This window comes from Puma concolor, chromosome A2 (assembly GCF_028749965.1).
Source record: "Puma concolor isolate L17-30 chromosome A2, mPumCon1.1.hap2, whole genome shotgun sequence".
NCBI lineage: Eukaryota > Metazoa > Chordata > Mammalia > Carnivora > Felidae > Puma > Puma concolor.
Window position 1 is genome coordinate 167,663,028 of NC_141668.1, and position 12,826 is coordinate 167,675,853.

The window sequence follows — 12,826 nt, forward strand, 5'->3', positions numbered from 1 at the left end:
CCTGGAGAGAAAGGGGGGCATGAAGCTCTCTGTTCAGTCTCATCTCCACTTGTGTCTTGGCTGGAGACCTTAGAGGTGTGTGTGTGTGTGTGTGTGTGTGTGTGTGTGTGTGTGTGTGTGTGTGTGGCCTGCCTCTACCTGTGTTCTGAGTGCTGTCTCTCCACCTCCCTGGCTCCCCTGCGTTCACTCTCCAGCCTGGCTCCCTCTGGTGGTCCTAAAGGGAATGGCTGATGCAGAAAGACCAAAGGAAAGTAGAGTTGAGCGAAGAGGAAGCATTTCAGGCAAGTTGTGAGTCTTTGGCTGCCACACACAGAGGGAGGCCTGGGTATGATGTCAGGGGTCAGAGGTGCCCTGGCCTGGCAGGACAGTGCTGGGGGTCTGGCCTCCGAGCCCACCACCCATACCCACCCATCCCTGGGAGGGCTAGGAGACAGGATGCCTGGGTCTCTCACAGTGGGTGGGGGCGGGGGCCTCCCTCCTGGGACGTCACCCGTTAAACTTCCTCTCCCGGCCACACAGGAAGCTGAGCCGGCTCAGGGCCCAGCCCTACGCAAGCACAGGCCCCCCAGGACCCCTAGAGCGAGGGCCCCACCGGCGGCCCCGCAGGGACCATGGGATCCAGAGCTGAGTAAGAGCTACACCCTCCCCCACTCTCTGGACCAAGATTCCCAGAGCAGGCCTGGGCTGGGGCCAAGGGGAGCCGGGGTGGGGCAGGCCCGGGAGGGGTTGTGAGCCACAGGGGCAGGTGGCTGGGACTGGGGCATGTCTCTCAGCCCCTCTTCCCTCTCTTTCTTTCTCCTTCCGGCTCTGGGTAACTAAGTTTGCAACTCTGAGCAGGCACCTCTTGGTGTATCAGAGTGATGAGGAACATGGCTTCCGGGGGTCAGCAGGGAGCGGGGGTTGGGGGTGAGGGAAGACTGTGTGGGGTCCATGTGCCTGGGTGCTCGTGTGGGACCATGCCAGCATGAGAGTGAAGTGCTGGGGGGTTCCCGTGTCCGGGGCTCTGTGTGTCTATAGTCACTCCCCATCCCTGTGCTGTCTCCCTTCTGGTCTCCCTGTCCCTGTCCCTGAGCCCAGGACCCAGCATCCTCTGTGGGGTGGGGGGTGGGGGGGGGGCAAGCGAAGGCAGTAAAGAGTGCGGGGCCCCCAGGGGCACAAGGGCATGCTCCAGCATCCTCTGTGGGGTGGGGGGTGGGGGGGGCAAGCGAAGGCAGTAAAGAGTGCGGGGCCCCCAGGGGCACAAGGGCATGCTGCCCTCCTTCCTCTGATGACAAATTTGGGGTCAGCCCTTGGGCCACCATGAAGTCTCCCAGCCAGAGACACACGGGCAGGGTCTCTTGGTCTCCAGACCACAGAGATGCTCACACATTTACCCAGCCACACTCACAGCCACACAAGAAGTTGTGGATGCTATTTGTCCCCACGCTGGCTTGGTCACACACACTCATCGACCGGACACCGACACTGGTCAGTCTCATCCTTCCAGGAAAACACAGGAGAGAATCACAAACACACACACCCCTGCATGTTCACCCAAGTCATGTGCACACACACCTGTGTGCTCACCCAAGTCACACAGCACATAAACACAAGTCACAGGCTCACACACGTCATGTCCACACATGCACACAAGTCACACTCGGTGCTTCACACTTCTCCGTCACGCACACACCATCAATACTATTGTTCGCACAGCATCCCACAACCTACTCACTGTCACAAACCATTGAGGTCACACACACAGGTACAGAGTTGCAGACACAACCACAGACACAGAAGGAAGCCCCTGGACCCACTAAAGCCCATTCCTGCCCCACAGAGGGGGTCCACCTGCCGTGTTTGATTGGTTCTTCGAAGCAGCCCGCCCTGCCTCCCTGCAAGAAGGTGAGTTGGGGGCATCAGGTGGGGGTGGGGACGTGGAGGGCAGGTCTGGGGCCCTGAACTTAGAAGCCCGCTCTCCCACAGATCCCCCCATCCTGCGGCAGTTTCCCCCAGACTTCAGGGACCAGGTATGCTGGCTGGTTCTTGGCTCCCCTGGGCCCAGGGCCAGTCCCCCCAGGGGAAGAGATTGTCTTGGCCAGGGGTGGGGCCTAACCCGAATGGCCAAGCAGTGTGTCCTCTCTCCATCCCCAGGAAGCTATGCAGATGGTGCCTAAATTCTGCTTCCCTTTTGATGTGGAAAGGTATGGAAGGAAGCTTACTTGCAGGAACCCAAGGACTCAGACTTCTCAGGGACCCCCACAAACACCCAGGGACCCAGGGACTCAGGGACCCTGACAACTAAGGATCTATACACCCAGAGCCCCAGACTGGTGGACACAGCAGTAGGAGTGTTGTTGGTGCTGGGGTGGGGGCGTGGTTCGGGGACCTGGGACCCTTGGGTCTCTGAGAGCCCTTCCCACCTCCAGGGAGCCCCCCAGCCCAGCTGTACAACATTTCACCTTTGCCCTCACCGACCTGAGCGGCACCCGCAGATTTGGTTTCTGCCACCTACGGGCTGGTGCCCATAGTTGCCTGTGCATCCTCAGGTGTGAGATTTGGGGCTCTGGGGGGGGGGGGTGGGTGGGAAGGGCCTTGGCCTGGGGGCACTTCGTGGAACATACGCGCCCTCTCCACAGCCATCTGCCTTGGTTTGAGGTGTTTTACAAGCTGCTGAACACAGTGGGCGACCTCCTGGCCCAGGACCAAGTGAGACCAGCCTCCCTCTTCTTCCCGTGGGAGTCCCAGCCTCTACCCTCCCAAGCCCTCCACCAGGCTCAGAATTCCCAGGCCTGACCTGAGCCCCTCAGCTCCTCCCAGACCACCTAGCCCCAGCCAATCCTCAACCCACCCCCCCCCCCCCCCAGCTCAGACACTCCACCCCCACCCAGGTCTCTGAGGTCGAGGAACTTCTTCTAAATCTGCTGCACCAGCCCCTGCCTGGGACCCAGGTCTCCGTGGAGCTGGTGAGTAGCCCCCAATCCCTGGGCGTCGGACCTTAGGTGGGTGGGGAGGCTGTACCCCAGCCCCGAGGACCACGCAGCTACACCTCTCTCCCAGGGCAGCGGAGTGACAATCTCCAGTGCACAAAGCATCCCGCCCCCTGCCCCTGGGAACAGCAGGCCGGTGAGCAGAACTGGGGACCCCGTTGGGTTGGGCCCCCAGGCAAGGCCAACCCCTGACTGATCGGTGCCCCCGCTCATCCCCCCCCCCCCCCCCCACCACCAGCTCTCCTGCTTCGTAGCCCCCGACTCTGGCCGCCTGCCATCCATTCCTGAGAACGTGAGTGGACGGACACCTGGGAGGGAGTTCTGGGGGCGGTGAGAGGTCCCGAAACCCGGAGGGGGCTGTCACATCTTGTGGTCCCTCGCGACCAGCGCTTCTCTCTGATCCTCAGAGGAACCTAACGGAGCTGGTGGTGGCGGTGACAGACGAGAACATCGTGGGGCTGTTCGCCGCGCTCCTGGCGGAGAGAAGGGTCCTTCTCACCGCCAGCAAGCTGAGCACCGTGAGACGGGGCCAGCCGGGCCGGGGGTGGGGCTTCGCCCCTGGGGCCGTGACCACGGGACGGATTCCCAGTCTAATTCCTCTGGGCGAGACCTGAGGCGAAGGCCTGGCTCTGCCCCTCTGAGCCTCAGGATGGAGTGGAATCCTGGCTCCGCCCTTAGCGGGGGGAATCGGCGTGGGCTGAGCTGTAGCGCCCCCTCTTTGGGAGCGCTTGGTCCAGACCCCACCCACTATGGGCCAGAGCAAGGCTGGCTCCGCCCCTCTGGAGGGTGCCGTCGGGGAGGTGGGGGGGAGCTCTAAATTGTAGCTGGGTCTCTAGGAGGAGGACCCGGGTGGGGGAAGGGGGGCGGTGAGGAACGCCGGCTCCTCCCCTAGGGGCGGGACTAAGGAAGCTGAATTCTAGCCCCGCCTCTTTGTGGGTGGAGTTAGTGGGCTGTTCTACCACTGCGGAGAGAGCTCCCCGAGGGTTGTATATTAGCCCCGCCCCCTAAAGGGAGCGCCTGAGACCCGCTGAGTCCTGGCTCCAACTGCTCCAAGCCCTGTAATTTGCCGAATTCTTGGCCGTCACAGGATTCCTAAAGGGATTTGAGTTTTCACCTCTCACGCAGTAGGGGGTGGGCAAGGGGCGAGGAGGGGGAGAGAGGGACAGGAGACTGGGGACGTGGGGAATGGAGCCGGGAGAGCCACCGTCCCGAAGAGGTTCCTTGAAGCTGGGGGTCCAGGCCCTGACTCCACGGCCCCCCACCTGTCCCCAGCTGACTTCGTGCGTCCACGCGTCCTGCGCCCTCCTGTACCCCATGCACTGGGAGCACGTGCTGATCCCCACGCTGCCGCCGCATCTGCTGGACTACTGCTGGTGAGGGGCGGGGGGCCGGGCTTGGGGCAGAGGCCTGGGGTCCTGGGGACCCCTGGGCGGCGCCTGCATGACCCTGTCCCCTCGGTCGTCTGCAGTGCGCCCATGCCCTACCTCATCGGAGTGCACTCCAGTCTCGCCGAGGTGAGTGAGAGCGGACCTGGACCGCAGCGGCCTGCGGGATTCCCCTCTTTTGGACCCCCAAATAACTGCCCCCGCCAGAGATCCTCGGGCCCTGAGCGGCCGTCCCCACCCTCACTCCCCAATGCAGAGAGTGCGGGAGAAAGCCCTGGAGGAAGTCGTGATGATGAACGTGGACTCCAATACCTTAGAGACGCCCTTCGACGACGTGCAAGCGTTGCCCCCAGACGTGGTCAGTGTTACCCCCTTCTCTGCTCCCCCTGCGCGTGGTGGAGGGGAGGCCCCACACCCGCCGGCTCACAGCTGCCCCCTTGTCCTCCAGGTGTCCCTGCTGAGGCTGCGGCTAAGGAAGGTTGCCCTGGCGCCCGGGGAAGGGGTGTCCCGTCTCTTCCTCAAAGCCCAGGCCCTGCTCTTCGGGGGATACCGCGATGCGCTCGTCTGCAGCCCGGTGAGCAGCGGGTAGGCCGAGGGAGAGGCCTCGTGGGTCCCTGAAAGATTAATAATAATAATAATAATAATAATAATAATAATAATAATAAATGCCTAGCCTTTATGGAGCTCTTACTCTGTGCCTCTGTTTGCCCATCTGTAAAATGGGATCCCACTAGCACCCTCACAAAAGGGTCCCGTGAGTCAGTGAATGGGCATATGCAAAATGTTTGGGTAGTGCCTAGCACATCGTGAGCCCTCAATAAATGCTAGGTTTTTCTGTTACTATGATCTCATTTAATGCTCACAACAGTGTGATAAGCTAGATACCATTATGGTCCCATTTTACTTATGAGGAAACCAAGGCTTGGAGAAGTCCCACAGCAGGTAAGTGTTGAAGCCAGGACTTCAGGATCTGCTGACTCTCAAACTTCCCCACCCCCGTTTTCACAACTATTCTAAAAATTGGGGGGGGGGGTCTATCGTGTGAGCATCTGACATTCCTGTTGGCTCTGCCTTTACAACACATCCCAAATCTGCCCATTTCTCCCCTCCTCTGTCTCCACCCTGCTCTGGCCCCCATGATTGCCCGCCTGGATTAGGACTTTCATCTCCCTCGAGTTCTCTCTCAAGGGGCTCCCACCCTCGCCCCCTACTGTCTGTCCTCCCCCATGGTGAGCACCTGAGTCAGGTCCCGCCCTCCTCCTCCTCAAAGGCTCCCACCTCCCTGCGGCCCACGAGACCCTGCGCAAGATCAGGCACACAGTAGGCGCTCAACCTTGCTACATAGATATGTGAGCCAATAAGGGAGACAGTTGGGGTCCAGGAGAGCCACGGGAAGATCAGGTCACGGTCTTTTTTTTTCTAGGGTCAGCCTGTGACCTTCAGTGAAGAGGCCTTCCTGGCCCAGAAGCCGGGGGCGCCCCTGCAGGCCTTCCATCGGAGAGCTGTGCACCTGCAGCTGTTCAAACAGGTGCGCTAGAACCCTGAGGGCGGGGCTGGGGCCGGGGGCGGGGCTAAGTAGGGGCTGGGGAGGACAACCCTGGGTCCCTGGGAGCGAGCCGGACCCCGAGGGGCGGATGCCTGGGTTCCGTGGGCGAGACTAGAGTCGGTCCAGCGGGGGGTCCCGCCCTCAGGGTCCCCGGGTGGGGGAGGCATGACTGAACTGTGTCGCTAAAGATGGGAGCCCCTGACTCCTGGGCTCCCGAGGGATGAGATCTACTTCCAGGTTCCTGGGGAGATTGGGGTGGGACTAAATTCCTGGGTCCCTGAGGATGGAGCATCCAGGGTCAGGGGTGGGTGGGTGTAAGTGCGGGACTCTGAAGGAGGCGTGTCCTGAGTGCGCCCTCCCCTTGCCGGAGAGGAGGTGGGCGGGGACTCCTGGGTTATCCGGACGTGGAGAAGCGGAGCCGGATTTCTGGGGTTCTTGGGAGGTGGGCTGGACTCCAGGGTCCATCAGTGTAGGGATGGGTTCTCGGGCCCCTGAAGGTGGGGTCGACTTGGAGGGAGGCCTGTCGGGAGTGTCAGAGTCCCACTTCCGGATCCCTATGAGGGGCGGGGTCTGGTCCCTGACTGGTCCTGACTTGGTGCGGGGTGGGGGGAGGTTTCCTGGCTTCCTGAGGCGCCTCCAGACTCCTGGGTCCCGGAGGCGAGTCCCTTGGAGGGGCCAGGGATGGCCCGGAGGCCAGAGATGCAGGGCCAGCAGAATCCTGGGTCCTCCCATTCAAAAGTGGCGGAGGCAGCCCTTTTCTGACCCTTCCCCCACCCCCAGTTCATCGAAGGCCGACTGGAGAAGCTGAACACAGGAGAGGGCTTCTCAGATCTCTTTGAGCAGGAGATCACCTGCAATGGGGCCTCCTCAGGTGAGCCCTGTGTCTAGCCCGGAGCCCCGCCCCACCAGCACCCCCGCCTGAGCCCGCCAGCCAGCCGTGACCACCCCTCTCCTCACTGCAGGCGCACTTTACTCCTACCAGCTCTGGGCAGACAACCTAAAGGTAGAACACCGCACTCTTAGTGTTTATTATGGGATTAACTTAGCCCCGTAACAGTCCCCAGGGAGGGTCACCGTTATGCTCATTTATAGACAGAAGAAATGGAGACTCAGCTAGGGAGAGGGGCTCGTCCAGCCTCACACAGCTGGGGTGACGAGGTGGAGTCTGGGGTAACCCCAGAGGCCCAAGTCTCTCTCCCTTGCCATTCTGTCTCCCCAGAAAGGTGGCGGTGCTCTCCTGCATTCGGTCAAGGCCAAGACTCAACCAGCTGTCAAAAACATGTACCGCTCGGTGAGGCTACACGACACAGGCCACCGACCGGGGGTCACGAAGACCAGGGGACAAGGCACATGGCAACCCCTCGTGGGGACAGGACATTTTAACCTCACATGTAAAGTGCAAACATGTCTTTTTATCAGAAGCAAGCCGGCAGTTAAATAAGTCTTCGCGCTTTTATTTTCCAGTTACGTGCTCATTTCTGCCAGGATCATTTCTACCCCACTTAAAACTGACAACCAAGATTCACTGGCGAACATCTTTTGTCCTCAGACACTACGGTCCCAGCCTCTGCCCTTGTGTTTCTTTTTCTCCCGAGCCCCGAAGTTTCCTGTGGCCAACCTCTGCCGCACCAGATTGTCCCTTGGGTCTCATCTGTTGCTTGTCTTTTGAATGCTGACACCACTCACAGTGTTCTGTGTTTGCCACTCTCCATTTCGTTCAGTGGTTATGTCCTCTAGGAATTCTTTTCTATTAGGCAAGGGGTGAGCCTGTGTTGACTTCTCAGGTGGTCCGTGTAGCACAAACGTGAACAGATGGCAGGACAGTGATCCTAGGGGACGGAGAGCCGAGCTCTTGACTGCCCAGGTTCAAAGCACTGCGGAGTCTAATTCTCTTTGTGGCTCCTCCGTAGGCCAAGAGCGGCTTGAAGGGTGTGCACAGCCTTCTGATGTACAAGGTAAGGCCGGTGGCCAACGGCCGGGGCAGTGGAGAAGGGCTCACCCACCCGGCTCACCCACCCTCTTCCTAGGATGGGGACTCTAGCCGGCAAAGGGGGGGCTCCCTGAGAGCCCCGTCCCTCACCAGCCGCTCAGATCGCCTGCAACAGCGCCTGCCTATCACCCAGCACTTTGGAAAGGTAAGCGCGTCTCCCCCAGCACCCTGCAACACTAACGCCACCTTGTCCTTCTCCCATTCTGTCCACACCCAGACTTCTTGCTCACATGCTCACCTACCCCAGTGTTCGGTGCCCACTTACCACACACCCTCCTCCAGAAATCTGTAGTTCCTGAGGCCCCACCCTCCAAATCTGTCCTTCGCAGAACCGGCCCCTTCGCCCCAGCAGGAGACGGCGACTAGAAGAGAGACCTTCTGAGTCCCGGGAGGAAGGGTGAGACTCAAAGGCAGGGGGAGGGGGCAGGGAGGCCAGGTCCCTAAACTCCAGAACCTCCAGAGCAGTCCCATTAGGACTAGGGGTCTTGGGCAGACATCTGGGGCTGCCCATCCTTACCCAGGACACCTGCTCTGAGCCCTGAGGAGGCCCAGGACCCATGGGCAGAGGAAGCTCTGGACAGCAGCTTCCTGGGGTCTGGAGAAGAACTGGATTTGCTGGGCGAGATTCTGGACAGTCTGAGCCTGGGAGCCAGCAGGACAGGTAGCCTGCGGCCCAGCCAGAGCTTGGACTGCTGTCACAGAGAGGACACAGACAGCTGCTTCAGCTTGGTGAGAGCCCCAGCCCCCGTCCAACCCCCCTGCCAAAAGTCCATCAGACTTGTCAGCCTTCTCCAGCATCTGAAGACCAGCAACTTGCCCGTTTCCCTACCCCCACCCAGCCTGACATAGCAGAAAGACCAAGATGGCAACCAGAAGATGAGAAACTTCCAGAGCCCCAGCCCCTGTCCCTGCCTGCTGACCTGCCATCTCAGCAAACCCTCCAGTCTTCGGATGCCGCGACCTCCTCAAAGGACCCTATTTCCCAGCCAGCCTTGGAGGCCAGCCAAGAAACCATCCTTCTTCCATCGCTGCCTTCACCAGCTTCTGCAGACCCCAGCAGCCCAGGGGACCCCGAGTCCAATCTTCTCATCCTACATCTCTCCCCTCCCCGCAAGGCAGCTGAAGACCCCAGAGCCCAGGAGAGCCCCTGCTCTCAGCTGTCCACAGCACCCACCCAGTCCAGCCCTCCAGAAAGCCCCCAACTTCTGGTCCCCACAAAGCCCAACTTGGATATTACCTGGACATCCCAACCCCTTGAGCCCCTTGATTCTTCCTCAGATCCTGGTTCCCCAGAGAACCCCAGGTCCCAGCCATCTGAGGTCATGCTGGCAGAACATGCTCATTTCCAGTGCCCCAAGGGGCCAGGAGCCCTCAGACCCCCTGCTGCACCCGACAGTGACTGGCAGGAGTCCCAGGCTAGGAGCCGGCCCAGAGTCGCTGAGCTTAAAAAGTGTTTTGAAGGTTAAGAATCAGGGTCCCAGAGGAGACCCTGGTCCTTCAATAAAGTCACATGAGCCCAAAGCTGGTTTTCCTGGTGAGTTTATCTGGGGGCCCTCTCTGTGCTCAGAAACGTACCCCATCTGCCACCTCCCTCCTCCTCCTCCAGCTGGCTCCCAGGTGCAGCAGGAAGCCCCTCCCTTCCAGGAAGCCCCCCCTGGATTCTTGCACCCTTACAATTCATCTCTCAACAGCCTATGAGCCCTGAGTTTGTCCTCTCCATCTAGCCTGACTCCTGCTCCACCGGCTTAAAAAAAAAAAAAAAAAAAAAAAAAGTTTTATTATATCTCACTATGGGATTTATGTATATATGTATATATATATATATATAAAAAATGTAAGCAGCACCACCCTCCCTTCCCCTCAGGGGCAGAGTCTTTGAAGCACCTTCCTCCCTTCTATTCTTAAGCACTAGTTGGTTTGATTGCCCAGAGAGGGCTCTGCCTTCCCCCAAGGTCACACAGCGAGAGAGAGAGAGAGAGAGAGAGAGAGAGAGAGAGAGAGATGGAAAAGGGACCTAGATGGGCAGGCAGCCCCGCACTGTCTCCTTGGAGTCCTGGGGAGCCCGGGCCTCGGCTGCGTGGGAGAACTGGAAGGAAAGGAGAGGGGATTTGTTGGGCCTGTGTGGCAGCGGGCTAGACAGCCGAGCGAAATGGTGCAGCAAGCGGGGAGGCGGGCCCCCAGCCCTGGCACCCCCCAGTTGCAGGCAGTCAAGCAAAGGTGGCATGCTTCACCGAGCCCACCAGGCAGGTGCACCGTGGCCCCCCAAGTCCTCCTGAACCATCAGAGGCTGTTTTCTCGGTGGCGGCTGCTGTGTGTGAGCGAGCGCCGGGCAGTCCTGAGCAGCGGTGGAGGCGACAACGGGGCCCCGGCATTCAGATGAGCCGCTCCTCCGGCGGCAGCTTGAGGTTGGGGGGCGGCGGCACGCGGGCACCCACCTGCTCCTCGCTGCTGGGCCGGTAGGTGCCCTGTGTCTGCCGCTTCTCCCGAAGTTTTCGAACCAGCAGCACCAGCCCCACGGCCAGGAGCGAGGCGGCCAGGAGGGAGAAGACCACAATGATGGCGGTGATGGCCTCCTGAGACTGCAGGAGGGGGGACAGGTGTGCTCACCTGAGCCAGGGGACCCTGTCCACCCTCACCTGAGAAACATCCAGGGCTCCCAAAGTCCCCCCTTCCCCCCCAAGCCTGTCACTTCTGGTGGTGTGGTTCCTCCACCCAGGATTCCCACGTCCCTTCTGTCCCATCTGGGGCTCCCAGGCTCCCACCTGCCATGTTTGGGATCCCCCCTCCCAAGCACCCGCCACCTCTGGGTCCCTCCACCTGCTACATGTGGTACTCCTGAATAACACCCGGCTGCCCTCCTCCCACATGTAACTCACCAGCGCCCCATGGGAGCCGGAGCCCGGGTCAGAGGGTGTGATGGTGCTGTTGTCATTTACGGGGGGGTCCAGCGCTGCGGGGAGGGACAAATTATTCCTCATCTATCCTTCCCATCTTAGCACAACTGCACCTCCCTCAGGCATCCCTCGGCTAGAACTCTGCTGAGTCTTCATTCTGGTAGAGACTGTGGGTGCCCTGCCTGCAAGGGCCCGCCGGGTTGATGTTGCCCCGAACCCAGCAGAGCCCCGCAGCGAGTAAGCAGCCTACAGCAGTTTGCAGTTTGTGCTGAGTTGGGGTCTGCTATAATGGATGGTGTCTGGAGCCTGACCCTGCCCTCCGCCCCCACCCCCCCACCTCTCCGGCCCTCCCTGGCCCTTAAGGATCTGGGTGGATCTGCGTTTCCCTGGAGTGTCTGACTCACACCTCCCCCCAGGCTCTCGAAACTGAAATAGAAGGACTGAATGGCTGAGTCCACACCTCTGGCCAGCCTGGTGAACCCGGGATCAGAGCTCCAGGCAGGCCTCCTCCTGGCTCCCAGTCTGCCCAACACACCTCAGCCATACTGAGACTCAGGTATAGAGGCTCCTGTCCCCCAGATCACAATTCCCCCTTCCTCAGGGACTCAGGAATTCTACACCGACGGCGACAGCCCAAGGAAACCCCTAGCAGTGATCGCCCCAAGGAAACCCCTAGCACTGATCGCCTCTCAAGGTATCCCATGCCCGCTCCCCAGTTCCTGACCTCTCCGGGTCCCAGGTAACCCGCGCTCCTAAGCCCCGCCCCGTGCGCGCCCCGGGCCGGTACCTACTTTGCCCCCAGGCCCGGCCCCAGCGGGCGGGCAGCAGCTGCAGGCCGAGCGCCAGAAGCAGCCCCAGGCCGGGGCTCGCCATGGGCCGGGCGACGGGCTGGTGGCACCGGGAACCGGGCGTCTCCTGCGCGCTGCTTCTACCGCATCTCGGGCCGGGGGTACCTGCGACCCGGCACCTGGGGCGGGAGAAAGAGAAAGGCCGGGGGTGGGGTGGGGGAGGGGGCTGGGCTCGGGCGCAGGCCCAGGGGAGGGGTGACCCGCCCAGGGCACCCCGGAGTCCTGCCCCGCCCCCGCCGCCAGAGGTCAGAGATTAAAGATTAACTCGGAGCGGCGCGTTCCCGGGCCGGGGAAAGGGAAGAGGAAAGTGGGGGGAAGGGGCGGCAGGCCAAGGCGAGCGTCCTACCTCCCTACCTGGCCCAGGCGTCTTCGACCTTGCTCCGGTGCCCGGTCCGAGTACCTGGCTCGAACCCTCGGTGCGTCGGTCGGTAGCTCGGTCGGACTCCTCCAGCTCCTCCCGTTCACGTGACCCGGAAAGTTTAGTCACTCACCTGGGAGAGGAGCGCACTTCCGGCTCGTGCACCTGAGCCCAGATGGGAGGGCGGAGCCAAACGGGGGTGGGGCCGCGCCAGGGACGCACCTGTAACGGGAACCCAATTCTACAACAGCGAGGAGTAAGTAGGGGCGGAAGCGCGCTAGGGTAAGAGGGACCTCCCACCTATGTTGCGGGCACACCTGTGGGAGACGTGTGCGTTGAGCCACATCTCTGGAGTGTGGACGAACGGAAGCATACCTGTGTGGGAAACGGCTGTGTAGAACACGCCTGCGTTGTAACACCTGACCGCGGCCGTCTGGGTTAGGGTACGTTTGTTTTGGAAACGCATCTGCATGGCTCCCCGATGAAACGAACAACGCTTGTATGAACAATCCCTGCGTAGAAATGAATCGGAAAGAGCTGCACGAGACACGTCCGCGTTTAAGTACACCTTATAGGAAAACGTGCCCATATGGGTGTATACTTAACTGCAACATGCCTTTGGGGGCAGGCGGGTGGAGGGGAGCTGTATGATGCATTCTTGAGTGGATTTCTGTTGGGAAACATACCTGTGAAATGAAGGGTATAAGCTGTATGGGGAGTGTCTGCATAGAATTGAGATCAAGTGAGAAAAAGACCTGAGAACATCTGCATGAGACAAGTCATATTAAAGCAGATGGCGGGGCGGGGGGGGGGGGGGCGCGGCGGGACAAAGGCTT

General features: G+C 60.7%; 2 protein-coding genes across 7 annotated transcripts; one reads left to right on the forward strand and one right to left on the reverse strand.

The window, feature by feature from the left end:
- Positions 1-269: 269 nt before the first annotated feature.
- DENND1C (DENN domain containing 1C) lies at positions 270-9,411 on the forward strand. Of its 3 annotated transcripts, XM_086699308.1 has the most exons (24): positions 270-288; positions 520-628; positions 1,820-1,884; positions 1,966-2,009; positions 2,134-2,183; positions 2,409-2,528; positions 2,619-2,688; positions 2,871-2,945; positions 3,040-3,105; positions 3,208-3,261; positions 3,377-3,487; positions 4,242-4,342; positions 4,438-4,483; positions 4,611-4,712; positions 4,803-4,928; positions 5,778-5,882; positions 6,681-6,771; positions 6,863-6,903; positions 7,120-7,191; positions 7,811-7,855; positions 7,928-8,035; positions 8,220-8,287; positions 8,412-8,619; positions 8,730-9,411. In XM_086699308.1, exons 2-24 carry the CDS (start codon positions 612-614, stop codon positions 9,354-9,356), a joined length of 2,412 nt encoding a protein of 803 aa, XP_086555434.1. In that variant the 5' UTR covers positions 270-288; positions 520-611; the 3' UTR covers positions 9,357-9,411. The 3 variants fall into 3 exon arrangements, with proteins under 3 accessions (XP_086555434.1, XP_086555436.1, XP_086555435.1); XM_086699310.1 differs by lacking the exon at positions 270-288 and having other exon boundaries at positions 2,112-2,183; XM_086699309.1 differs by lacking the exon at positions 270-288 and having other exon boundaries at positions 529-628; positions 1,745-1,884; positions 2,112-2,183.
- CRB3 (crumbs cell polarity complex component 3) lies at positions 6,899-12,477 on the reverse strand. 4 transcript variants are annotated; one of them, XM_086699312.1, is made up of 6 exons: positions 12,366-12,477; positions 11,987-12,123; positions 11,576-11,751; positions 10,767-10,840; positions 10,326-10,469; positions 6,899-9,976 (listed from the first exon to the last, which is right to left on the reverse strand). In XM_086699312.1, exons 3-6 carry the CDS (start codon positions 11,655-11,657, stop codon positions 9,905-9,907), a joined length of 372 nt encoding a protein of 123 aa, XP_086555438.1. In that variant the 5' UTR covers positions 11,658-11,751; positions 11,987-12,123; positions 12,366-12,477; the 3' UTR covers positions 6,899-9,904. The 4 variants fall into 4 exon arrangements, 3 of the variants coding, with proteins under 3 accessions (XP_086555438.1, XP_086555439.1, XP_086555437.1); XR_015248559.1 differs by lacking the exon at positions 12,366-12,477 and having other exon boundaries at positions 10,169-10,469; positions 11,987-12,224; XM_086699313.1 differs by lacking the exon at positions 12,366-12,477 and having other exon boundaries at positions 11,979-12,234.
- Positions 12,478-12,826: the final 349 nt, after the last annotated feature.